The 26,492-nt window shown below is 40.2% G+C and overlaps 1 protein-coding gene across 8 annotated transcripts in view; it reads right to left on the reverse strand.

Annotated features, from left to right (window-relative positions):
- The window catches only part of LOC139232513 (tenascin-like), a 137,383-nt gene that overhangs the window by 26,254 nt on the left and 84,637 nt on the right, over nucleotides 1-26,492 (reverse strand). For 6 of the 8 annotated variants that reach the window (XM_070862843.1, XM_070862842.1, XM_070862841.1 and 3 more), the window contains 2 exons: nucleotides 8,039-8,311; nucleotides 5,775-5,897 (listed from right to left, as the gene is read on the reverse strand). In XM_070862843.1, coding sequence (XP_070718944.1) covers nucleotides 5,775-5,897; nucleotides 8,039-8,311 — 396 coding nt within the window. Of the gene's footprint in view, nucleotides 1-5,774; nucleotides 5,898-8,038; nucleotides 8,312-10,272; nucleotides 10,546-18,187; nucleotides 18,461-22,701; nucleotides 22,975-24,015; nucleotides 24,286-26,492 lie in introns of all 8 variants that reach the window. The other 2 variants (XM_070862845.1, XM_070862844.1) reach the window with 2 other exon arrangements.

Below are 26,492 nucleotides of genomic sequence, written 5' to 3' on the forward strand. Positions count from 1 at the left end.
CAGGGATAGTGTTAAATCCAACGAAAAAGCATATAAATTGGCCAGAAAAAGGAACAAATCTGAGGACTGGAAGAAATTTAGAATTCAGCAGAAGAGGACATAGGGTTTAATTAGGAGGGGGGAAATAGAGTATGAGAGTAAGCTTGCAGAAAACATAAAAGCTGACTGCAAAATCTTCTATAGATATGTGAAGAGAAAAAGATTAGTGAAGACAAATATAGGTCAGTTGCAGCCAGAATCAGATTAATTTATAATGGGGAACAAAGAAATGGCAGAGCAACTGAACAAATACTTTGGTTCTGTCTTCATTAAGGAAGACACAAATAACCTTCCGGGTATACTAGGGGACCGAGGGTCTAGCGAGAAGGCAGGACTGAAGGAAATCCTTATTAGTCAGGAAATTGTGTTCGGGAAATTCATGGGATTGAAGGCCGATAAATCCCATAGCGCCTGATAGTCTGCATCCCAGAGTACTTAAGGAAGTGGGCTTAAAAATAGTGGATGCATTGGTGGTCATTTTCCAACATTCTATTAACTCTGGATCAGTTCCTATGGATTGGAGGGTAACTAATGTAACCCCATGTTTTAAAAAAGGAGGGAGAGAGAAAACAGGGAATTATAGACCGGTTAGCTTGACATCAGTAGTGGGGAAAATGTTGGAATCAATTATTAAAGATGAAATAGCATCGCATTTGGAAAGCAGTGACAGGATCAGTCCAAGTCAGCATGGATTTATTAAAGGGAAATCATGCCTGACAAATCTTCTAGAATTTTTTGAGGATGTAACTAGTAGTGTGGACAAGGGAGAACCAGTAGATGTGGTGTATTTGGACTTTCAAAAGGCCTTTGACAAGGTCCCACACAAGAGATTAGTGTGCAAAATTAAAGCACATGGTATTTGGGGTAATGTATTGACGTGGATAGAGAACTGGTTGGCAGACAGGAAGCAAAGAATAGGAATAAATGGGCCCTTTTCAGAGTGGCAAGCAGTGACTAGTGGGGTACCGCAAGGTTCAGTGCTGGGACTCCAGCTATTTACAATATACATTAATGATTTAGACGAAGGAATTGAATGTAATATCTCCAAGTTTGCAGATGACACTAAGCTGGGTGGCAGTGTGAGCTGTGAAGAGGATGCTAAGAGGCTGCAGGGTGATTGGACAGGTTAGGTGAGTGGGCAAATGCATGGCAGATGCAGTATAATGTAGATAAATGTGAGGTTATCCACTTTGGTGGCAAAAACAGGAAGGCAGAATATTATCTGAATGGTGACAGATTAGGAAAAGGGGAGGTGCAACGAGACCTGGGTGTCATGGTATATCAGTCATTGAAAGTTGGCATGCAGGAACAGCAGACGGTAAAGAAGGCAAATGGCATGTTGGCCTTCATAGCGAGAGGATTTGAGTATAGGAGCAGGGAGGTCTTACTGCAGTTGTACAGGGCCTTGGTGAGGCCACGCCTTGAATGTTGTGTACAGTTTTGGTCTCCTAATCTGAGGAAAGACATTCTTGGTATTGAGGGAGTGCAGCGAAGGTTCACCAGACTGATTCCTGGGATGGCAGGACTGACATATGAAGAAAGACTGGATCGACTAGGCTTATATTCACTGGAATTTAGAAGAATGAGGCGATCTTATAGAAACATATAAAATTCTGACGGGATTGGACAGGTTAGATGCAGGAAGAATGTTCCCAATGTTGGGGAAGTCCAGAACTAGGGGTCACAGTCTAAGGATAAGTGTTAAGCCATTTAGGACCGAGATGAGGAGAAACTTCTTCAATCAGAGAATTGTGAACCTGTGGAATTCTCTACCACAGAAAGTTGTTGAGGCCGTTTCGTTAGATATATTCAAAAGGGAGTTAGCTGTGGCCCTTATGGCTAAAGGGATCAAGGGGTATGGAGAGAAAGCTGGAATGGGTTACTGAAGTTGCATGATCAGCCATGATCATATTGAATGGTGGTGCAGGCTCGAAGGGCCGAATGGCCTACTCCCGCACTTATTTTCTATGTGTCTGTGTTAAATCTCCCCTTGACCTTCTCTGCTCTAAGGAGAACAATCACAACTTTTCCAGTCTATCCATATAACTGTAGGATTATCAGAAACATTTGGCAAACTCTAGCTGATTTCCTGTGGTGTTGTTCCTGAGCAGGTTGGGGTCTGTGGCATTGGTTGTGATTCTTTCACTGCCAAGACAGAGCTGTGTTTAACCTGGCCTGTCCCTTTATGAATATTGCTTTGGTTCTCCCTAAGCTCTAAATGATGGTACCAGAAATGCGAGGTTATAAATATCAGGAAATGATGAACAGGCTGGGTCTCTTTTCTCTTGAAAAAAGAAGCCTGAGTGGTGACCTATTAGAGGTCTTTAAAATTATGAAAGATTTTGATAGAGTGGATACAGAGAGAATGTTTCCACTTGTGGGGAAGAGCATAACTAGAGGCTATCAATATAAGATAGTCACAAAGAAATCCAATAGGGAATTCAGAAGAAACGTCTTTATCCGGAAAGTGTTGAGAATATGGAACTTGTTACCACAGGGAGTGGTTGAAGCAAATAGTATAGATGCATTTAAGGGGAGGCTAGATAAGCATATGAGAAACATAAAGGGGTATGCTGATAGATTTGGATGAGGAAAGACGGGAGGAGGCTCGAGTGGAGCATAAACGCCGGCATGGACTGGTTGGGCCGATTGGCCTGTTTCTGTGCCGTATATCCTATGTAATCCTATGTAATGTAAAAGAGGCACATCCTGAGGTCAATTAATTGTGATGTGGGGTGTGGCTGGAGGTTTCTGGAGGTTGACAGTTATTTGTAACTCCCTGGCTCCTGCCTTTACAAAGATGCTCGATCATTAAATTCAGAAAAAACAGCAAAAAATGGCTGACTTCCTTTTCCTTTTTTTTTTACATTTTGAAGTGTGAGGTCCAGTGGATCACATAGCGAGTTGAATAATACATTGTTCTTTATAGATAGGACCATTATATCATGCACAATATCTTATCTTGCTACCAAGGTGAAGCTTTGTTTTTCTAAAGCCACAACGTCTACTTGTTGTGAAATACTGTGTGATATCAAGTTTAATTGCTGTCGAGGCTGCAGATCAGAAACCTGGCTTTACTTCTATTCCTTAAGTTTGATTGTTAACGCCAGTCAGGAGTTGCAGATATTCTGGCGCCTGAGTGAATTAAGGTAACTTCAACTGCTGGAGAGACTTTCTAAATGACTGTTTAATTTTGGGGGGCTAGACTTTCCTCTTCATTTTCGGTGGTTTTCTCGGCGGTACAGCTCTTTTTTGGCGGAAAACCGCCCGGCGAAAGTTTCCTTTTCATTTTTTAAAGAGTTCCGCCGACATTTTCAAAATACCGCTGGGGAGCAGACCGCCCACGAGCGTCTGCGTGCACCACCGAGAAAACCACCACCGTCCAAGTTCTGCCTCAACGGGGACCCATACATCAGATCGAAAAAACCGCCCACGAAAAGCTGCCGGAAACAGGGCAGTAGGTGAGTACCCTGCAAAGAAAGGTACGTTAAAGGTTTTTTTTATAATTATTTTAACATTCTTTCACGACGATTAAGTTAAAAAGGGTCTTGAGAATGTTTTCAAAATATTTATTTTTTGTTGTTTCATTGAAAAAATATTTTTTGAGTTTTCCCCCCTCCTTAGGCCCAACCGCAGCCTCGGTCTAAATTTTGAGTACTTATCGTCCATTCTGGTAAGAACCGCCCATTTTGCCGGGTTTCGCATTTAACCGTCCGAGAAACCACTGAGAATCTACGTGCAAGATCCATTTTCTCGCCGGAAGGTAGTTTTTCCCTTTTTTATGGAATTTTTTTCCTGCGTTATTTGAAGAATCTTAGCGGTCTTTTTGGGCGGCAATCCGGCAGTGGGGCACTTTAGGGAAAGTCTAGCCCTAGATACTTTTGCTTCAAAACATGACAAATAATTTAGCAGTGTGACACTTGAAATGTGATGGGAAAATATAATGAAAAGGAAAGCTACGTGCACCTCTTACACAGAATTTACAGCACAGTAACAGGCCATTTGGCCCAACAGGTTCATGCCAGTGTTTATGCTCCAGACGATCCTCTTCCACCTTACTTCATCATCACATTCTTCTCTTCCTTTCTTCCTCATGCACTTGTCTAGCTTCCCATTAACTTCATTTATGCTATTCGCCTCAACCAATCCCTGTGATAGTGAGTTCCACATTCTCATCATTCTGAGTAAAGAAGTTTCCCCTGAATTACTTATTGAATTTATTAGAGATGTGCAAAGTAAGCAGTTAAAAAATATTGTCTGAGCCAAAGAACACAGCTTTAATAATGCCTCATCTACACAAATATTCAAATGGAGCAACTGTAAGCCCCATTAAAATGAAGATTATACAATATTAGCATCTACAACACCATATAAATACTTCATAAATAAGGGAAGAGAATATTTAATTCACAGTAGTTGCTATTTAAATGATTAATAAAAGTAAATTTGTTTAAAGGTAAATATTTGCTAAAAGTTAATTGCAAAGTTAATGTTTTATGAAAATAGTCCATATCATTTTCTGCTGACAAACTGGATATGAACCAGTATGTTTAGAAAATATTTAAAATTCCTCAGTTTACTCATTGCTCCAAATAGGTTCATTAACCTTCAGTCTTTAAAATATTACTTTTTGTTCAATAATGTTGATTTTAATTACTGTTTTAATTGCTAATGGACATTGAATAATTGTTCTGTGCTTATCTTTACAAACTGCCAGATGTCACAATGTTGTAACATGTTGGTAAGCAAAGGTTTTGGGCCAGGAGCTCACAGTATTGATTTTCTCACTCAGCAAATTTTCAATTTCTGCGCACTGTTGGGGGCGGCAGGAAAGATTGGAGGGCCAGCTTATCTCACACTACGATTATGTGCCTTATAGCTGTCTGCCTCTGCATTGTACAAGTGGTGATTTAAAGAGAGATTAAAAATTAAAAAGGCAGAGAAATAATGTTTAGAAATGTCTTGGCCTAAAAAATCCAGGGGTTGTGACCCCAACAGAACTGCCAGGGTTGTATCTACTGGTGCCCTCCAATACTGACCCCACCAGAGTTTCTGAGATTAGTCGGATGGTAACTCATTTATTTTGGGGCTGTCAGGCACCCGTCTTCCCCTTGTAACTGGAAAATTCAGTCCCTGCTCAATATGTAAGGCTGGAAGTGGGGGGGGGGAGGTGCGGGGGGAGGAGGAGGTGGAGGAAAGTTACCCCAACCCCATCCTTCTAAGATCCCAGCAATCTCCCCATTGGCTTCTGCACATTAAAAAAAAACCTTACTTTTTTTTGCAATCCTAGTCACTTCCCACACAAGGATCCCTCTCCCCCACCACCCCCACACACTACCATCCCAGGGTGCGGCCCATTTGGAAGGCCAGTAAGCCTCACTTCAGTCAGTGTACTGACCTGCAGTTCTTGGGTAGATCTGGACTGAGCTGGGTAAATAGGAACTCCCAGCTTAGGGAGCCGCTGTCCCTGGGGTCAGCCACTAATGCTTTTGGCCTTATGAGGGACAAGTGAAGGTTGTGCCCCAAACTGGTGGACTGAGAAATGCCAGAATCAGTGGGGTCCTTGTGGAATACAAAGAAATTCGTGCCCTTTTGTCTGCTGGTGGCTTTCCACCAATCATTATTGAAAGGTCCTCTACATTACATTGTGAAGCCAATGGAAAGCAAGTTGTGGACTTGCTCTATATTTGACATTGAATGAAACAAAGGTTCCGACAAGCCATGTGACAGCTTACCTCCATCAGTTGGCACATAAATGATCTTGAAATTGGTGATGTAGGTTCTGGGAGGGTCCCACCAGACTGTCATTGTGGTGTCGGTGACATCTGCAAACTGTAGACCTTTAGGAGCTCCTACCACTGTTGGAGAAAGTTGGAAAAGAAAGTCAAACATGTTTTAATTTCATTTTAAATGGACTGGGCAGATCTAGGTGGTATGGGAAGCCATGGCAAGACACAAACAAACACAGGTTAAGAAGAGAACTGATTTCCAATATTAATCTATTGGATGAATTACAAAGCAGACATAAAGCAGACATACAGCAGGATCTTATCAGAACATATACATAGCACTACTTTAAGAATGAAATAAAATATGAACCATCACAAATATAGCGTGCAAGAATAAGACTAAGCAAAACGTAGAACAGTAAAATGGGAATAAAAATCATGCATGTAGGTGCAAAGTTGATGTGGGTCCCACAACAAATAGGTGGATATCACTGACTATTATAACACACAGCAGAAACCATGCATTCGTATCACAGGCTCATAGCCTTGCATTTGAACCATTTTGCCTAATCCTTAAAGAGGCCTATCATCTCTATGAAAACGTGATTGGCATTTTTTGCCCATTTGTTTGCAAATATGGAATGTTAAAATGGAGCACTGTTCAATAAGTCAGTATTGTGACAAAAACCATGCATGATACTTCTGGCTTTCCCCACCCTGCAAACAAAAATGTTTGCCTAATATATTTCATGAAGACAGTGCCCTTTAAAATAATTATCTTTAGTATGTCTTTGTAGCTCATGTATGGTGTCCAGATCCTTTGTTTCACAAAGAAGTACAATTCAATCACTGGGCTCAACAATAAGTCTCATTTTGCAGTGTTTCACAATATGACGAGCAGGGCATAGACGCACAATCAAAGCGATGTACACAGCAGCTGCACAAACAGCTTTTGTAAATGAAACAAGATGGAAAATGTGTTCATGATTATAAAGGAAAAGCAGAAGCAGTTTTGCCAAGCCCAAGTGGAGAATCCATGAGGTGCAAAGTATAGGTGGTCCTGTTATACTTCGCTGGCAGCCCTACACGTGCACTGAAAGCCAAGACATTGCGCAACATCAAAGAATGACAAAAACATGGCAAATCGACAAAAACATCACAGCCATAGAGCAAGTTTGTTCGAAAGATCCTGCACAAAGTGAGAATAACTGCAGCAGTATCAACTGTGACAACTGATCTTCAAACATTCTGATCTCAAACCATACAAGAAAAACAACTGTCCTTTAATAAATGCAAAATGCAAGACTTTCTTTTAGTAGTTGAATGCAGGAATTCTTGACTTGAAGGCTTCAATCAATTAATGACAACTGACAGGAGGAAGCATAGCATGAGAAAAAGGCCATTTGACTCAAAGTCCACAAATATTGTGCAACCTACTCTAATCATGTATTTTGTTGAGGGAAAGTTCTGGAGAGCTATGCTATGATTCTTCAAGCTATTTCACAGAACAAAAAAACTCCAGAATATTTATTTGTCCCACACATCTCTTCTATTCAACCCCAAGTTGCTATCCTGCCCTCCCCCCACCCCCCCGCCCCAACCAACCAAATGAGCAGAAGTTCCAAACAGCCATGTGAAGTAGTTGACTTCAGTTTTTAATTGCAACATAATCCATTTTTCTAACCTCACGCTCACTCAAGCTGAACCAACTGCAAGATCTGGATGAAGTCCTTTCCAGTGGCAAAGTGCATCATGGTGAGGGAGGGCAGGGCAGGGCATTTACTAAGCTGTAGAACTGTACATTTTTAATTGTGTTCCATCACCAATGCTGCAGAACCAATCCTCTGCACTGCAGGATCAGAACTGCAGAATCTGATCACTTCTGCAGCTCAGACAAAACTGGGACTTTTACTCTCGACAACTATCCTTCCCGTTCTGTGCAGCTACCATACATAGTTTGGCACAACTTCCCCACCCTCCTGCTCTTCAGAAAAATGCCTACTGCCAGTTGACGACACGCTGGAGAAGTCCATTGCCCACTCTTTCCTGCCTTCTTGGTTGCAGCAAGAAAGGTGGTGGCAGGTGGCAGGAGTCCTAAAAGGGGCAAAAATAGAAGTAGAAATATATATAAGTGAGGTTTATAAGGCGGCAAAATGCAGTCTCTGTGCTTGTCTTTGGAAAACAAAACGCTTGAGCCTGGAGAAAAATCACGGGTCAATCAGATGTGAATGAGGAAATAGAAGCAGAGTCCGTCAAAAATACAGTAATACCTGTGGTTGCTATGGTACTTATTGGCTGCGAATACCGTCCCTCTGTCATGCCAACTAAGGAAATATCATACTCAGTACCATCGGGCAGACCCTTGATGTCAGTGGTTCGTAGATCACCTGACACTGTGTATTCCTGAGAAGCAGATTCCTTTCTGGTATCGCTAATTTTAATATTAAAGGAATCAAAGGGACTGTCATCTGCTGTCCAAGAAAGTGTGAAGCCATCTGAGGTAACATCAGAAACTGCTAGGTTGTCCACTTCAGGCTCGGCCTCTGAGGGAGAAACAAGTTATGTAAGTTCCTGCTTTTTCTTTCTTCTTTCAAATATAAATAATAACTTTACTTGTTAACATGTTAATTGCTCAAGAAGAAAAAAAGTTGTATGACAGGATAGTAAGAACAATTGATAATGTAAGTAAACAGATTTCCAATTTGAATGACAATCACAGAAATATTAGTGTACTTTCCAAAAATTGTGGAATAAGTTTATCGGAACATCTAATGGCTTTGTTAACAATCTTGAATTTAAAAAAGTTGTCATAAACTTAAAAGGTAAATCAGATCACTCAGCAGAAATGTATCGCTGTGACCCCAAGGAATTCAGAAACTATCTAAAAGAAAAAAAGCACTTCCTGATCACTTTATGCCACCTCACTGCTGTGGATGGGTCTGGGTTAATTCCTGGTTTCACCCAAACCTCATCCTGTAGAGCACCAAGGATCTCAGTCCACTTTGCTTCAGAAAGAGTCTGGGGCTTATTGTGTTAACCTTTTGAAAATGGTAATCAACACAAGCGACAGTGTAAAAGGAAGATGAGACACGTACAAAGCAATAGAGAATCAACAATGACGAAAGGCACTGATATTCATTAGATGTTGTTCAAGCATGTATTAAACATCATCATGGGATTGTTGTATGCAGGCAATACCAAGTCAAAAGTAGTGTTTCAGACATACAAAAGAAATAGTTTGGTCATTGAGGACAAAAGGAATTAAAAAGGAATATCTAAATATAATCATAGGCAGTTAATATTGTTCCAATACAAACATGAATGCTGGAAGAACATAGTGATTAGCATGTCCACAACTAGACAATAAATTTCAGTGACCACAAGAAGTTAAACACAGCACATTGAACAGAAACATCAATCAGCATTTTCCCTGAGAGTCCCTTGTTACAGGGGATGAAGTCCAATGCATTCTGAGGAGACTGGTGAAAGGGTTAGACACAATTTGATAACAGTTAAAAGTCATCATTCTCATTGAAAGCAGTGTTTCGGGAGAAGACTGCAACACTGATCAAGCAATTCAAAAAGGCCATGCATAAAGAAATGTAGCATTTTCTGCAGGCTCTTTAATTTAGTTCAAGCAGATAGTTCCCCTCATCATGCTGCAGAGTTTTTCTCATTGGGAAATTATATTTGAATGTTGGTTTGGTTTATTGATGACAGGAGGCCTTATTGGTAATTTTTTTGTTTTTGTCAAATGAGGATTCATGGAGAATTGAATATTTTCTATCTTAGGCCTGTGTCAGCTTCAAGCACTTTCAGGCAGGTATGATACTTGAGTGCAGAGTAGAGCTTCCCCAATTCTGCCCTCAACCCCAGCCTCAGAAGACACTAGTACAGTGCAAGTGTGACACTTTCCATTTTCACACTACTTATCCTCAGGCCTCACTTATGTGCTAAATTAGGGATAGATGGTGTGCGCTCATGTCCATTAGCAACTGGACTGAGATTCCCAAAACTCCATTCACACTTTGATTTTTTTTTTTATAAACCACTTCATTTATTGTGGAATTGCATTCTTTTCATTCATAAAATGCTGTATTTCATTATTTGAGTAGAAATTGGTGCTAGCAATGTGAACTGACATCTAGGTTCTTTCCACTTCAAGGCCAGTTTGGGGGAGTGAAGAGATTAAACAATTCAACTTTGAAGATATTTCACGATGTTAATAATTTTAAATCAAATTTCAATGTCATTTTACTTTGTAATTGATATAATCCAAAACGACTGTTTCGTCCATGGACCCTTTTCCTTAAGACTTATTTAAACTGTTTAATTCTGAAAAAAACACAGCACAAACAACCATTAATGTGAAACGTTGGAGGACGTTCTCAGCCTGAATAAAGTTCGCAGAGAGTTAATGTGTTATATTGAAAGAATAACAAAATTCCTCATCAACGAAGGCATATATAAACAAGCAACAGAGACCTCAGTTGATTAAAAATACCTGTTGCCGTCTTAGTATATAGGGGCTTAGAGCGCTGGCCACTGGCTACACCATAGATATTAATATCATAAGCAATTCCAGTGATCAGGCCTGTGATGTTAATGGAGTGACGATCGCCTGACACTCTGTGCTCCATTGGCTCCAACAACCTGCCAGAATCTCTAACCACTATAACAAAACTTTCATAGGCCCCATCCGTTGTGTTCCAAGAGATTTTGAATCCGTAAGAGTTTATGTGTGAAACCACTAGGTTTTCCATTTTGGGTTTTTCCTCTGGAGAAACAGGGAATTATTTTAGGAAGAACGTTCAAAGTGAATGACAGCAGTCATATTCATGCTTTGTCTGCAGTTCTATTGTGCTATGATTTCACAAACTATTGACTTAAATGAATGGGCTCAATTTCCCCCAATTATCTGCACCATTTCTTTTGGCCTGCACCGCTCTTTTTGGAGAAAATTAAAATCTCCAAGTTTCCCCAAAATTTCTGCGCTAGTGTAATTCACTTAGGTAGAATTTTTTTAGGCTACGATTTTTGTTACCTCATTAGGGGCGTAACCTGCCACCCATGCCATTTAAGCAAGTTTGACCAGCTTCGATTTACTCCAATTTTTCTTAGGATGCCATATCTGACCACTCTGGAAAAACCTTCTGGACAGTTAACAAAATCGGTGCAGGAGAGAGAATCAGCGCAACAAATGCAGTTCTATGGCTGGGATAGCAGCAGCAGAGAGAGGGGGAGAGGATGGTGGGGGGGGGGTGGGGGGGCAGAGGTGGGGGGAGGCCGAGGTGGGGGGAGGCCTTTCAGCCAGGGTTAGGAGTAGGGAAGCCTTTCAGCCAGGGTTAGGAGTAGGGAAGCCTTTCGGCCAGGGCTAGCAGCGGGAGAGGGGTGGGGGGGGGGGAGGGAGAAATAGACTTTTGACATAAACACTTTAATAATTTAATGCTGGAATGCTGCTGCAGCGTGCAAGGTGCTTTTGCAGGTTGCTGTGAGCTGGCCAGAATGTGTTGTATGTTTCACTTTCCAGCCTCAGCCCGCAGTGTGTCCCTCGTTACTCTGATAACATGATCTTTTTGGCGCAGATCTTAGGTTCCACCCCACAAAACTAAAGGACAGGCTAGGCGGCGCCAAAATCAACAATTCAAACGGGGAAATTTGGATGTTGTTTTTTGGCGTAGTTGGGCCCCAAAGAAATGGGCATAACTCTTCAAATACGCCAAAAAACGACTTTGGGGAAAATTGAGCCCTATGACCTTATTCAGCACTCACACTTTAAAGATTCACATGTGAACATGGCCATGTACTAAATTTCTAAACATAGAGACATGTTAACCTTCAACATAAGGATAACGATTTCCCCCCAAAAATAGTTGGATGTGATCAGGGAGATTGTTACGGAAGTAACTCCTTTCCCGCTCGATGAGAAGGGAACATTTTGAACAAGGTATTTGGGCTCTCAGTGTATGATGTATCACTGAGACATACAGACCCTCGAGGCCCTGAGTTAGCTGATTTCAGCCAGGTCCACAAGTGGGTAGTACAATTGGTCTTAGTGTTACTAGACTAGGAAAAGAGAAATTAAAATAATCAGCTAACGTTCCCACTGTTGATTTCTATCCAGTGGAAGTGGACATCAAGTAAGGACGGGATCGGTCTTGCATATGGAGCCTCTCAAGGTCAGCCAGGCAGCAACACTTCGGTGCACACATGATGAATGGCCATGTTAGGGGGCTGCCAGGGCTCATGGGACCACATGTCAACATCAGTCACTTCATTTCGGAGAGGCGAGGGCGAGAAACAAAAATAAAACAAATGGCTATGATCGTGCATGACTTGACATGTAAACGAGTAGGAAAGTATCCCACTGAAACTAACAGATGCAGGCACTCTCATTGACAGATTCAGCTCGAGTGTTGAACAAGAGTAATTACATCAACATGACTCTGGTATGCAGCAGTGACAAGTTAAACCCACATTTACAAAATGCAAACTGAGTTCAGCTGAAGATCAGTGGAATATTCTGTAGCGTGAATTTACAAATCTGTGCTGCTACTTAATCACAAAGTGAGAACAGGAACTGTCACACCCTAAGCAATTTCACTCAATTATAACTGCCATAAATGGTTATCATTGAATGTTGCATGCAGAAAGTGGTTACTAAGTTATTGGCAGATTCACAGTAGTTAAGGGGTACACATAAGTTATGTAACTTAAAGTATTTCCACAAACAGTATTCTCATCATAATCAACAACACATGCAAACGTACAACATGAAAGGACAGTAAGTGTTGCATGCTATTTGTTTTCATCTGACGCAAGTATCCAACAAGAAACTTGAGAAAAAATCATTTTAATAAGTCTGCTATTCCCCTTCCCGTACATGATGTCTTACAGCTCTTTCAAAGAGCCAGCACCGGCACGATGGGCCAAATGGCTCCTTCTGTGCTGTAAGATTCTATGATGTATGATCTAATTGTCCATTATCTCCCTAGAGCAGCATGCCTCGATTAACCTGAACCTTCCAATACTGAATGGACCAACTGGTCACTGGTGGTAAGCAGTTTAAAACATCTGTTTTTTTATCATTGATGGAACATAATGCTAAGCAGCTCAATCAAGTGCTGATGAAGATCATCCCATATTTGGAATTCTCTACCCCAGAGGGCTGTGGAGGCTCAGTCTTTGAGTATATTCAAGATGGAGATCGACAGAATTTTAAATATTAAGGGAATCAAGGGATATGGGGACAGTGCAGGAAAATGGAGTTGAGGTAGATCATCCATGATCTTACTGAATGGTGGAGCAGGCTCGAGGGGCCGAATGGCCCACTCCTGCTCCTAATTCAGATGTTCTTGTTCTTATGTTCTTATATCATAGTAAGCAGTGTGAACAGTCAGCTTACATCAGATTGTCCCTGCACAGCCAGAGATGTATGAAGGGAGGATAGCCCATGGATTATTTCACAGGGCAGCTTCTCTACTTCTCACATGTAGTGAAATTCAGTTACAGGCAAGTTGGATGCAAGCACAATCTATTTAGATGTCATTTTTTTTTTTTAAGTCCCAACTTCAACGTGTCCAACCCCCTCTCCCCCTCAATCATTCCAATGACAAATGAGTTAGAATGCACGTTTATTCCAGAGGGATTCAGGAAAAAAATGCTTCGGAATTCCTAGCAATATCCATTTATGTACATTAGTTTTAATAAACTAAAAATCAGCTTCCGCTTCGCTAGCACCCATTTCACACTATCGCACAAAATCCAAATCTACCCCATAGTCTGATCATTGTAAAATTCTTCTAGATTTTTTCATGATATGGTTTTAGTTTAATGGGTAACACACTTTGCCTTGTGGATGAATTAACTGCGCAGATAGCTGTTAACGGATATGATGTAATTGGGATTACGGAAAATTGGCTCCAGGGTGACCAAGGCTGGGAACTCAACATCCAGGGGTATTCAATATTCAGGAAGGATAGACAGAAAGGAATAGGAGGTGCGGTAGCATTGCTGGTTAAAGAGGAAATTAACGCAATAGTAAGGAAGGACATTAGCTTGGATGATGTGGAATCTTTATGGGTAGAGCTGCGGAACACCAAAGGACACAAAACGCTAGTGGGAGTTGTATACAGACCACCAAACAGTAGTAGTGAGGTTGGGGCATCATCAAACAGGAAATTAGGGATGCGTGCAATAAAGGTACAGCAGTTATCATGGGTGACTTTAATCTGCATATAGATTGGGCTAACCAAACTGGTAGCAATATGGTGGAGGAGGATTTCCTGGACTGTATACGGGATGGTTTTCTAGACCAATATGTCGAGGAACCATCTAGAGAGCTGGCCCTCCTAGATTGGGTGTTGTGTAACGAGAGAGGATTAATTAGCAATCTTGTTGTGCGAGGCCCCTTGGGGAAGAGTGACCATAATATGGTAGAATTCTTCATTAAGATGGAGAGTGACACAGTTAATTTAGAGACTAGGGTCCTGAACTTAAAGAAGGGTAAATTCGATGGAATCAGATGTGATTTGGCTAGGATAGACTGGTGAATGATACTTAAAGGTTTGTTGGTGGATAGGCAATGGCAGACATTTAAAGATCACATGGATGAACTTCAACAATTGTACATCCCTGTCTGGTGTAAAAATAAAACGGGGAAGGTGGCTCAACCGTGTCTAACAGGGGAAATTTGGGATAATGTTAAATCCAACGAAGAGGCATATAAATTGACCAGAAAAAGCAGCAAACCTGAGGACTGGGAGAAATTTAAAATTCAGCAGAGGAGGACAAAGGGTTTAATTAGGAGGGGGAAAATAGAGTATGAGTGCAAGCTTGCAGGGAACATAAAAACTGACTGCAAAAGCTTCTATAGATATGTGAAGAGAAAAAGATTAGTGAAGACAAATGTAGGTCACTTGCAGTCAGAATCAGGTGAATTTATAATGAGGAACAAAGAAATATCAGACCAATTGAACAAATACTTTGGTTTTGTCTTGACTAAGGAAGACACAAATAACCTTCTGGAAATACTAGGGGACCAAGGGGCTAGCGAGAAGGAGGAACTGAAGGAAATCTTTATAAAGCAGGAAATTGTGTTCGGGAAATTGATGGGATTGAAGGCCGATAAATCCCCAGGGCCTGATAGTCTGCATCCCAGAGTACTTAAGGAAGTGGCCCTAGAAATAGTGGATGCATTGGTGGTCATTTTCCAACATTCTATAGACTCTGGATCAGTTCCTATGGATTGGAGGGTAGCTAATGTAACCCCACTTTTTAAAAAAGGAGAGAGAAAACAGAGAATTATAGACCAGTTAGCCTGACATCGGTAGTGGGGAAAATGTTGGAATCAATTATTAAAGATGTAATAGCAGCACATTTGGAAAGCAGTGACAGGATCGGTCCAAGTCAGCATGAATTTATGAAAGGGAAATCATGCGTGACAAATCTTCTAAAATTTTTTGAGAATGTAACTAGTAGTATGGACAAGGGAGAACCAGTGAATGTGGTATATTTGGACTTTTAAAAAGTTTTGACAAGGTCCCACACAAGAGATTAATGTGCAAAATTAAAGCACATAATATTGGGGGTGATATATTGAAGTGGATAGAGAACTGGTTAGCAGATAGGAAGCAAAGAGTAGGAATAAACGGGTCCTTTTCAGAATGGCAGGCAGTGACTAGTGGGGTATCGCAAGGTTCAGTGCTGGGACCCCAGCTATTTACAATATACATTAATGATTTAGACGAAGGAATTGAATGTAATATCTCCAAGTTTGCAGATGACACTAAGCTGGCTGGCAGTGTGAGCTGTGAGGAGGATGCTAAGAGGCAGCAGAGTGGCTTGGACAGGTTAGGTGAGTGGGCAAATGCATGGCAGATGCAGTATAATGTAGATAAATGTGAGGTTATCCACTTTGGTGGCAAAAACATGAAGGCAGAATATTATCCAAATGGTGACAGATTAGGAAAAGGGGAGGCGCAACGACACCTGGGTATCATGGTACATCAGTCATTGAAAGTTGGCATGCAGGTACAGCAGGCACTGAAGAAGACAAATGGCATGTTGGCCTTCATAGCAAGAGGATTTGAGTATAGGAGCAGGGAGGTCTTATTGCAGTTGTACAGGGCCTTGTTGAGGCCACGCCTTGAATATTGTGCACAGTTTTGGTCTCCTAATCTGATGAAGGACATTCTTGCTATTGAGGGAGTGCAGCGAAGGTTCACCAGACTGATTCCCGGGATGGCAGGACTGACATATGAAGAAAGACTGGGTCGACTAGGCTTATATTCACTGGAATTTAGAAGAATGGAAACATATAAAATTCTGACGGGATTGGACAGGTTAGATGCAGGAAGAGTGTTCCCGATATTGGGGCAGTCCAGAACCAGGGGTCACAATCTAAAGGTAAGGGGTAAGCCATTTAGGACCGAGATGAGGAGAAACTTCTCCACTCAGGGAATTATGAACCTGTGGAATTCTCTACCACAAAAAGTTGTTGAGGCCAGTTCGTTAGATATCTTCAAAAGGGAGTTAGATGTGGCCCTTACGGCTAAAGGGATCAAGGAGTATGGAGAGAAAGCAGGAATGAGGTGCTAAAGTTACAAAAATGATCAGCTATGATCATATTGAATAGTGGTGCAGGCTCGAAGGGTCGAATGGTCTACTTCTGCACCTATTTTCTATGTTTCTATGTCTACTTAAATGCGATTTTGGTTAGATGCAAAGTTTTCAAATCATTTGAAGCAACTGCACTATATAATAAAAACATTTGGGTAACAGATTCTTTCATTGTTCTTTCTGCAAGAGCTTCAAACTTTAGAACTATAATAAAGTCAGCGAATCCACCAATTGCACAGTGGTTGAGCTCTAGAACTTGCCCAGGAGGAAATGATTAGTACCCGAATGTCCTCACAGGTTTTGTGGAGATCTGTGGAATTCCGAGCGAAATGGCTAAAAATGACCATTTATACTGTTTCTCTGGTGTTCCGCGAATCTTCCACCAAACTTCCAGCAGGAGATTGGGAGAACCCTGCAGAGATTCAAGGCCTTCCCGATTTTCAGAAGGCAGAGCAGTGTGGGATGGTCTATGTGGAGTTGATGATGAACTGATCATTTTAATAATTGGAATGGGTTGACTACTACGTAACTGATTTTACCTACAGAGTGGGCAAGTAATCAAACCTTTCGTCGACTATTAAAAACAAGCACAATGTTAACTGCAGAAAGGCGACTGCTTGAAAATGATAAATGTGATGGGTACAATTACTGTTCCAAAAAGTAAAATTATTCACTTTCATCACATTACCAGAATGACTTAATTCTTATGTAGATTTTCCTAGCCAAACAGTACTGAATTTGAAATTTATTTTCCTGGAACATTTGCAGCTCTCCTTGATAATAATTTTGCATGGTGAGATAGATGGCTGTAGAAGTTGATCTTTGCTTTGAAAAAAAGGAACGAGCTTTACTTATACAATAGGCCAGTGATACCATTGCTTTTGTGCCCATGTGCACCTGAAACCATTTTGCATCAATGTAAAAGCAGTGGTATAACTAACCCATTAGATAATCAAGATCGTAGAAGGGCAAGATTTCCTCGGTCTTCACATTAAGCCGAGATGTAAAGCGGCGCTCCTACCCGGTGATTTTCTGATGTAGGATGTGTTCAGATGATCCTGTGTACTTCAGCGCAGACCCGTAAAAATCTCCCCTTGTAACTTGAGAGAAGGGGGCAGCAATCTGACTGTGGAACTCATTAAAGTCGGAAGGTAGCCTCATACCACTTGGAATTAAAACTGCCTGCAGTATAACTGCAGTCTGATACAAAGCCACATATAAAACTGAATCTTGGAACTTTTAAAATTGAATTTTTAATCTTTTTAATGTTAGCAGATATTGAAAAGCTAACCAATATTTGGAAGGCAAAATAGAGAGCTCGTTAGTCACTGTGCAGAGAGTGACCTGGAAACGACAATGGAACTTGGGGCTGCTGGCTCGGCAGGCACCGGTCTGAGACCTGATACCTGGAGCGCAACTGACACTGACAAGTTTGATTGACTTGGTGGTGTCCTATCACTGTCTATATTATTTGCTCTCGGTGTCCTATCAATGTGACCATTGTAAAGAAGTCCAATCTATCCAAAACTCTCTAGGCTGAAGAAATTTCTAAGTGGGAAAGGTAGACTTGTAAGGGAAGGAAAGGGGTAAATATGAACAATAATAAAGAAAACATGCTACGACTAGAGAAGAGCCTCTTTCCAGCTGTATTCAGAGAGGTTAGTATAATAGTTAGCTGCAGTATTATGGCAAGAGACAGTTAGATTTTTATTATAAAAAGGAAAATAATCCTAGCAACAAGTACTGTATAAATAAACCATGAAAGCGGGTGCCTTTTTTGCTTTCTGCAAGTGATATACCTGTAGCAGTGACAGCAGTAAGAGGTTGTGTGTGCCAGCCTTGAATTACGCCAGTAACATTAATTTGGTATTCAGTGCCTTCTACTAGGTTTGAGATGTCAGTAGTTCGTGTTTTGCCTGATAAAGCTTGTTGTATTGGATCAAGCGAGCTGCCAGAATCTCTAACGTCTATGATAAAATATTCAAAAGCCTCATCTTCTGCTGTCCAAGAGAGCGTGAAGCCTTCTGAGGTAATATCTGAAACAACTAGGTTGCCAAGTTCAGCTGCTTCTTCTAAGAGAAGGAAGATTTATGGAAATGTTTATTTTAGTCAAACCTGTCGAGTCAAAATACCACTTCAGAGCAAATGTTCCTGCTTGATAAAATCTGAATTATTAGTTCAAAATGGAGTATGTGATAACTTTTATACAAAATACATGCACGTAAACCATTAGGAGACAGTAATACCCATTAGAAAAGTGATGGGTTTTAAGCATTTCTAAAAAGTTACTTGCCCTCCCACAATATCATCCTCAATTATCACGGGAGTGGACAAAATAAACTACTTTGTAATGATATTTGTAATCCATTAACAGTGAGATGTTTTAATCTTAATAGATGCTAAACAGAACGACTGTGACAAAGGCAAACAGAAGGAAACGATTACATTGAAAAGAAACCTATAAATACACAAGTAAGCATGTACAGGGTGAGTGGACTTGCCAGCTGCCTGAGCCACATAATATAAAAATGTCTGGATTGCTCAGGCAATAAAACTGAATTAGCTGTTTAACAGAAGCTCAGCAAACTGTTTTTAAATGGTGCATCTGTCATTTTCAGTGAAGACAATTTATCGGCTCCTGTGTTTCTAAATAATACACATCTAGTAGCTAATCAACTGCAAAGCACTATTCAATACAGGCAACTCTCGATTATCCGTACACGGATCCAACGGGAAACCGTTGTAATGGGATTTAAAATTCTATTGCTAACAAGTGAAAAGACAGCTCCAAATAAGTTGGAAACATCGCCTTCCAAACATTGTGCTCATTTGTATTTGCTCATTCTCTCTCTCACACACACCGTAAAAATCACCTTCCTCTGCTCTTGCTTTGCTGGTGTGCTGGTGTGTGTGCTGCCGCTGCTGGAACGGGGGCAGTGCCGGCACCGGGTTCCAGGCACAGAACCTGTACATGCATGCTGATAATATCCATCTTTTGTTACTGTTTGTAGCTGATTAATGAATCAATACAAAGTTTTAACTTATAAACGCAAACTCGCCCGAACGATTGTAATCATTCATTAAAGTTTTAACTTTAAAATGTAGACTCACCCTAACGGAAAAATCGTTTACCCGGAATAGCCCAATCCCCGAGGGACCCGGATAATCGAGAGTTGCCTGTAGTTAAAATGAGCCAGAAAAGTTTGGAACAATATTTTGATTCTTAACCTCCACCTCCTGAATACTTTCTACTGCTGCCAGTTTATTGCTCCTCTCCACTAGTCCCAAATCTACTCTGAAATCCAGGACTCAAAAATACATTCCTATTTATGAGAGCCCAAAATCTCCTCTGAGATTTGATACATATACATTTTTAAGTGTTTAACAATTGATGCTGATTTCTTTTAACCAATGTTGGCTTATTCAACATTACTGGGGGAGATTTTTTAAAAATAATAAAATAAACCACAAACTCCCTACTGTTCAAAAAGTCCGAACACACCCTCAAAACAATTTCTACTTTAACCACTGATACCATTAGCGAATAATCATCTTAAAACATAGAATGAGCTATTGTGACTTGGGTTTGAAGCCATGCAGAGCTCACTAGGGACCAGCCTGAGGCTGCTTTGAAAATGCTGCTGCCTGCAGGCTTGACTTTTTCTTCCAAGGCAGCAACAGATTCTGATGGAGAGTTGCGCTCAAAATGCGAAACCATCTTTCTCTTTCAGATGTTAATTGTACTTAAGCGGTGCATAGCAATTGAGTGGTGATTGTATGCAGATAGTGGGAATTAAATGGAGACTCTCTTGCTCTCATGTATTTGGGAGCAGGCTGGGGAAGGGTTGCAAGCGTATTTGGGGAGGGGGGGGGGTGTGCACAAAGGCTTGTAAGCAAGTAATACTCGGCTCTAGTACTCTATCCTTCAACATCTGGCTATCCGACTTTTTACCTCAGAGACTAAACCACTTCCCTGCACTGTTTGCGTGCTCCCCCCCCCCCCCCCACCTTCTGATTTTTGGCATTTGCAGTCTTTCTTTTTTTCCCCCTCTGTACACATTAGATTTGGATTGGCTGCACTTGTACCAAGAAAGAATTGTAAGATTCAATTAAAAACATGTATTTTGTTCATGTGGCCTCAATAATGAAAGCAGAGATCTCCCTCATCACTTTCCATGACAGTAATTCTTGTTCAGGTAATTACATTTTATTGCCTTCAGCAATATGCACCACACTTTAAAAAAAAAGCCATGCTGCTTATCACTGTCGTGGGAACTTTAGAGCAAACAGAAATACATTTCTGTATATAGAAACTGGAGCACACTGGATGCAGTATCCGAGCTCCGTTTCTGCAAGCAAAGCTCACTAAATGTCTGCCATTGAAACAAAACCATTATTACCGCAAATAACTGTAGGAAGACAAAATTTAAATGGAGCTACATTTGGTACTGCCAGGTATGATTGGCATTAGCATTGAATGACGTTCTAATCATCACTTTTCCGAGTTAGATAGCAAATGGATGCTTCATTTGAGCAAATTTGGAGTTCCGATTTTTTAACTACACAATGCCAACATCATTAAATTATTCAATCTCATGAAATACTGTTGCAAATTTAATTATCGACTGAAATGTATTTAAAAGAAAAATGATCAATTGTAAGTTTTTAAAGACAAAATAATTATAACATGGAACAAATGTGCCTTTGAGTGACTAATCATTGTGATTTAGATTTCTTAGTAAATAAAGTCTTTTTTTAAATGCTTAAGTAGTTACTTTTAACCCATGTCTGTAACAATTTGTTTCCACACTGCTTGGATAACTTCTTCTGTTATCCTGTGAGATTTGCACTGACGTAGCTGTGTGACTATAGCACTGGTCACGGCAGCTGGGCAGAGTTAGTCACCCTGGTATTTCATCTGCTTACAGTTATTGTTCCTAGCTGGAAGCAAAAAAATCTTCCTTTGCTTAGCAGTACAGCAGCCAGAAGCTTTCAAAACTCAGCTGATAGCCTACATTTATATCGCAGACCTTCAGAGGGCCAGGTGCAAAGTTGAAGCTGGAATGGTTTCCATATCAAATCCAGTGACCTTCCTTCCTAGAGGTACTGACTGATGGGCCCCATATAAAAAGCCTCGATCAGCAAGAACATAGGAAAGGCTATTTTGTATGATTCCTTAGGTAACAAGGAGACTATAACATATGCAGAAGCTCCACCGTACTTTAATTGAGAGAAAGCATGCCTGATTTTGCACAGGTATTGAAGCAATTATCTGGACACACTATTAGTGATATGTGCCCCATATTAAAAAACTACAGCCGCTGATGCAAATTGTGCACATTATGCAGAACATGCTACGGCGTGATTAATACAATAAACCTCTTAACCATAAAAGCCTGGTGGATGTTTTATGCAAAACTGAAGATAACAGGCCAGAATTTGCTGGGAAAATAATAGCGAGTTTAATGGGCTCATCGTTATTAATGTGTAAATTATCTAGCAATTTGTGGCGAGGAAGAGATACCCCCTGTAAGTTGCAAATCACCACAAATTGCTGAACGATTTGCGCTGCACCGCTGTTAGCCTCACAAAAATGGCATCTCGCACTTAACCTCCCGTGAAATTGCTGCATTTGCGTATTAATTACAAATTAACCTCATCGCAGAAAGGCCCCTTTTAATGAGGAGGTCGATGTTCCTGCAATGCCTCTCAACCTCTCCGGCCCAGAAAGGAAACAATTGAAACTGTGGAGCTTCAAGTTTTTCTTTCTTTTCCTTTCTGTCTCTTAATCCAATGTATCTTCCCCTCTCTTTATTTCTTTTTCTGTACCCTGATTTGACTCTAGTTCACCCTATGTCCTTCTCCTTCATTCCTGTTACTTTCTCAAACGTTAATTCTCATTGGTTAAGGAGATGGACCGTTGGTCCCATTGTTCACTCGGGTCCCAGATGTCCCGCTGACCTCGGTGCAACATTATCAGCTCGCACTGCAAGCAATTTGCGCCGCAAATGTTTTTCAAGCTGAAGCCGGAGGGAGAAAGTCTAACTGCCCCACTCCAGCAAATTCTGCGCCATTATAGCAAGCCACAAATGATCGCAAACATTCAAAAGGGCAAGCTATAAATGGCGTGTGTTAGAGCATCCGATAGGATTGATTTTTTTTGTTTGTTACATTAATGGTCACTTAAAAAATCTGTTAGTAAACGGGAAAGAAAGACGGTAACTAAGAGTGCCAAATGCTGTGGAAACTTTCACGTTATATTGTTAAATGAAAATCCAGAGCAAAAAAGGATTTTATGATAAAGTACCAATACCTGTCAATACCACAGTAGTTGCAGGGTTTGTGCGTCGACCATTGACAATACCATAGAAATAAATCACATAATTAGTGGCAGCTATGAGATTGGAGAGCTCGGTGGTTTGCATGTTGCCTGGTACCGTGTACTTCAGTGGCTCCGTGAACCTGTCAGAATCTATAAGTTCTATAACAAAGCTTTTAAATGCCTCGTCCTTTCCCGTCCAAGAGAGGCTGAAGCTGTTTGAGGTAATGTCTGAAACCACTAGGTTGCCCACTTCAGGTTCTGCCTCTATAGGGATTGTTTTGGAAATAAAACTTCAGCACTTTTAAAGCAACACAACAAAAGAGTACAGATTAGCTTAGAATCAAGTGACACAGTCTAAAACTCAGATGATGCTTGTCACACACCTACTAATACAATCAGATGCCTCTAGATTGTTCTGCTATTGTCTGGTGAGACAGTGTTACTTGTGGTGGTCTATGAAACTTCAATTTAAGAAGTAACTATGCTACTTGATAAATCCCTGAATAGGTTGTTCTATTCAAACACTTTGACATAACCTTACTTTGCCTTATTGTTCAGCACCATTAGATATTAACTTTATGGTTCTGCAAATATTTTTAATATATTGTTTTAATGGCAATGTTTAAAGATACAGCTAGTTTCACTTATTGTACCAGAATTGGAAGACACATCAAGTGTTAAGTTAATGCTGTGTTTGTACTGTTCAACTGGATTATTTGTATAATTCCTGAAAATTACAATACTGTACAAACATCTGCCTGTGACTTCTCTTTTAGGGAGCCAATGCTATCTTATAGTTGCACTGATGATTTCTATTGTTTACAAAAACATATTTCAACATGCTTGATCATTGTTAATTGGAAGCTTGAGTTAAGATGGTACAATACTTTTATCTAATTATAAAGAACATCAGAGTTATAAATAATATGCTTGTCAAAATATGCAAATGAATTTTTAACAAATACTACAGCTGTTATCTAGAGTGAGCTTTTGCAGAAGTTATTTATAATACACTGCTCTGTTTTTTGTGTTAAATCTGAATGTCGTCTTATTGATTTTTTTCCCCCATAATTGGAATTATAGAGTAGTTTTGTCATCCATGGTAGTTGGAGCACAAGTAAGAACTATTGACAATCCTGAGCCATCATTAAGATGAATGGGAATAGATCCGAATTACAATTAAAATGCATGTTCCATTTGAATACAGATCAATAAGCAGGTGTGTTATAAAAACTAGCTGCTGAAAAAAAATTAGTGATATAGAATCAAATGGCAGCTGGATAACTCCAGCTGCAACACAAATACCTGTTGTAGCAACTGCACTAACTGTGTGCAATTGCTGTCCTTGATAAAGGCCAGAGAGATAAATGACATAATCAGTGCTGGCTAAGAGATTTGAGATGTCAATAGAGCGCCGGTTGCCTGAGACAGTGTGCTCCGAGGTTTCGAAGAACCTGTTAGGATCTGTAACGTCTACTACAAAGCTTTCAAAGGTGCCATTTGCTGTCCAAGAGACAGTGAAACCATCTGAGGTAATATTGGAAATCATTAGGTTGCTAAGTTCGGGTTTGGTCACTGAGGAAAGGAAATAATTGGGTGAAAAAAAAAATATTCAGTATACCAGCAATCAATAACTTCCCAACATGCAACCTAAATGTTTCAGTGATACAGCTTAAAATATCCGATGCCAAATCAACAATATTTGGAGATGCTGATCAAATCTGCATGCTCATGAAAAAGAATCAAGATTCTTAAAACTTTACATGTTTCTTAACTCAATAAAGCTCGGCGATAATCTGGGCGGTATTTGGGCATTAGTTTTCATTATAAACAGTCTTCTGGGCGGTGCATGAGTGTTGACGTCAGAATTTAAAAAAAAATAGGGGCGGGCAGTTCAGCTAATTCTTGACGTTAACTGTATGCTGAAAGTTATGCCGGCGACAAATGGCCGATAGTTGGGTGTTAGTTTCCATTTTTAATCAAATATGGACATTAAACTCAATCTCAGTGGTTAAATGGGCGGTAGCTGGGCGAATCCGATGGAAAGTCTAGCCCTAACTGTTTAACATAAGCAGAATAGACTGAGCTCTTTTAAAGTTGTAGCATGATAACCAATGAATAAGCCCAATGTATCAACATGATTTATGTAATAATGGGTGGGACAAAGTTCAATAGAACATAAATACCAGTTGAGGAAAACATCTATGTTACAATGCCGCTTTCTGATTTTGTGAAAGTGAGACATATAATACAAAAATGTATAAAGTATTTAAAAAAATATACAATTTGCTATCAATTCATTCTGATTCATATATGTCCTGAGTTTTTCTAAGGGCAAAATCATGGCCTTTTAAGAGACGCTAATACTGGATTCATTATCAAAATTTTAGCATTTGAGAGTCTTGAAAATATGGACAAACTATTTATTTATTTTTTAATGTCCATATTTAACAAAAGCATGCCGATTCATACAATTAAAATATTTCAATATTTTTACTATTAAGTTCAAATATAAACTTAGAAATTACTGTGGGAAATATTACTGGATAAACATTTGCTGCATTCATAGGAGATTCCTTTGGTCACTATTTTAGCAGAGATCTTAAGTTAAGGCTTGTGTTAAAGTAATGGTCAAAGGTTTATCATAAGGAATCATCTGCTGATATCTGCAACAGAAATTTCTTGGCTATCATCCTTAATGCGTGTGAATTGGATGGATTAGTACCAGATGTGACATACTGTCACCAAATGTGAAATACTATCTTTCCAAAAATTGTCATTGCTGAATATAGAGGCAAGCAATATATTTTTGTCACTGAGGTGGCTTAAGATTTTACTACTTGGCATGAGCTAGTAAGCTCAGGAAATTGCTAAAGTCTGTGGAGTCCAATGTTTATTTTAAACAGAACTTTATATAGGGGTTGAATTTCTCCCGATCATCTGCTGTTACTTCGGCATAAGATAGAGGAAACCCCAGAGAAATGGTGTTTACGCCATTATTCTGGGACTCCTGTGGATCATACACCAAAGTTATGGGGGACAATCTGGAGACCTGTCATGGAAATGCAATCCTGTGTCTGCTGGCTTGATCTAAATATTCAGTATTACTTTAATACCATGAAACATGCTCATGTCTAGAATTCAGTATTTTTTTCAACAATTTAGAGATGAATGTGCTGGTAAAGAGATTTCTAATTTTGCATTGAGTGATAATGTTGGGCAGACATCATGTGAGGCAAATCCAAACATTCACGCATCACTGAAACAATGCACTTCAAGTCCCACCTTTGAATAAGCATAGGCAGGATAAATTTGTTCTTTATATTCTTTCAATTGTTGCATTCCTTCTAAATTAGAGGACTCCAAGGCAATTTGGGTAATTCGTGTGTTTGCAATACCAAGTTAGAACAAGGGCTTCCCACTGGCTCTAGTGGTTAAGGTAGGGAGCAGCTGAGCTATATAGACTGGAGAAAGTCTGGGGTCCGATCCCTGATCAGTCTGTGGTGAGATGCTGATCTCACTGACAGCCATGCAAGGGCCCTGAGTACCTTGAAACTCAGAGGCAAATGGACCATGATTCCTACACTTGACTGCCACCCAGTGACCCCTCCTGGAATAGTGTTGGCATCAGGGGAGGGTAGAATCTGTTTGGCTGTGATGACTTAGTGGTAAAATAGCCTGCCGGCATTTTTAGCCTGCCACTTGGTGAGATACCACAGGATGGCTGAAATCCATGGAACTATGCCCCATTGATAGTAAATAATTTCAGAAAAGGTGGTGGG

This window comes from Pristiophorus japonicus, chromosome 20 (assembly GCF_044704955.1).
Source record: "Pristiophorus japonicus isolate sPriJap1 chromosome 20, sPriJap1.hap1, whole genome shotgun sequence".
Classification (NCBI taxonomy): Eukaryota; Metazoa; Chordata; class Chondrichthyes; family Pristiophoridae; genus Pristiophorus; species Pristiophorus japonicus.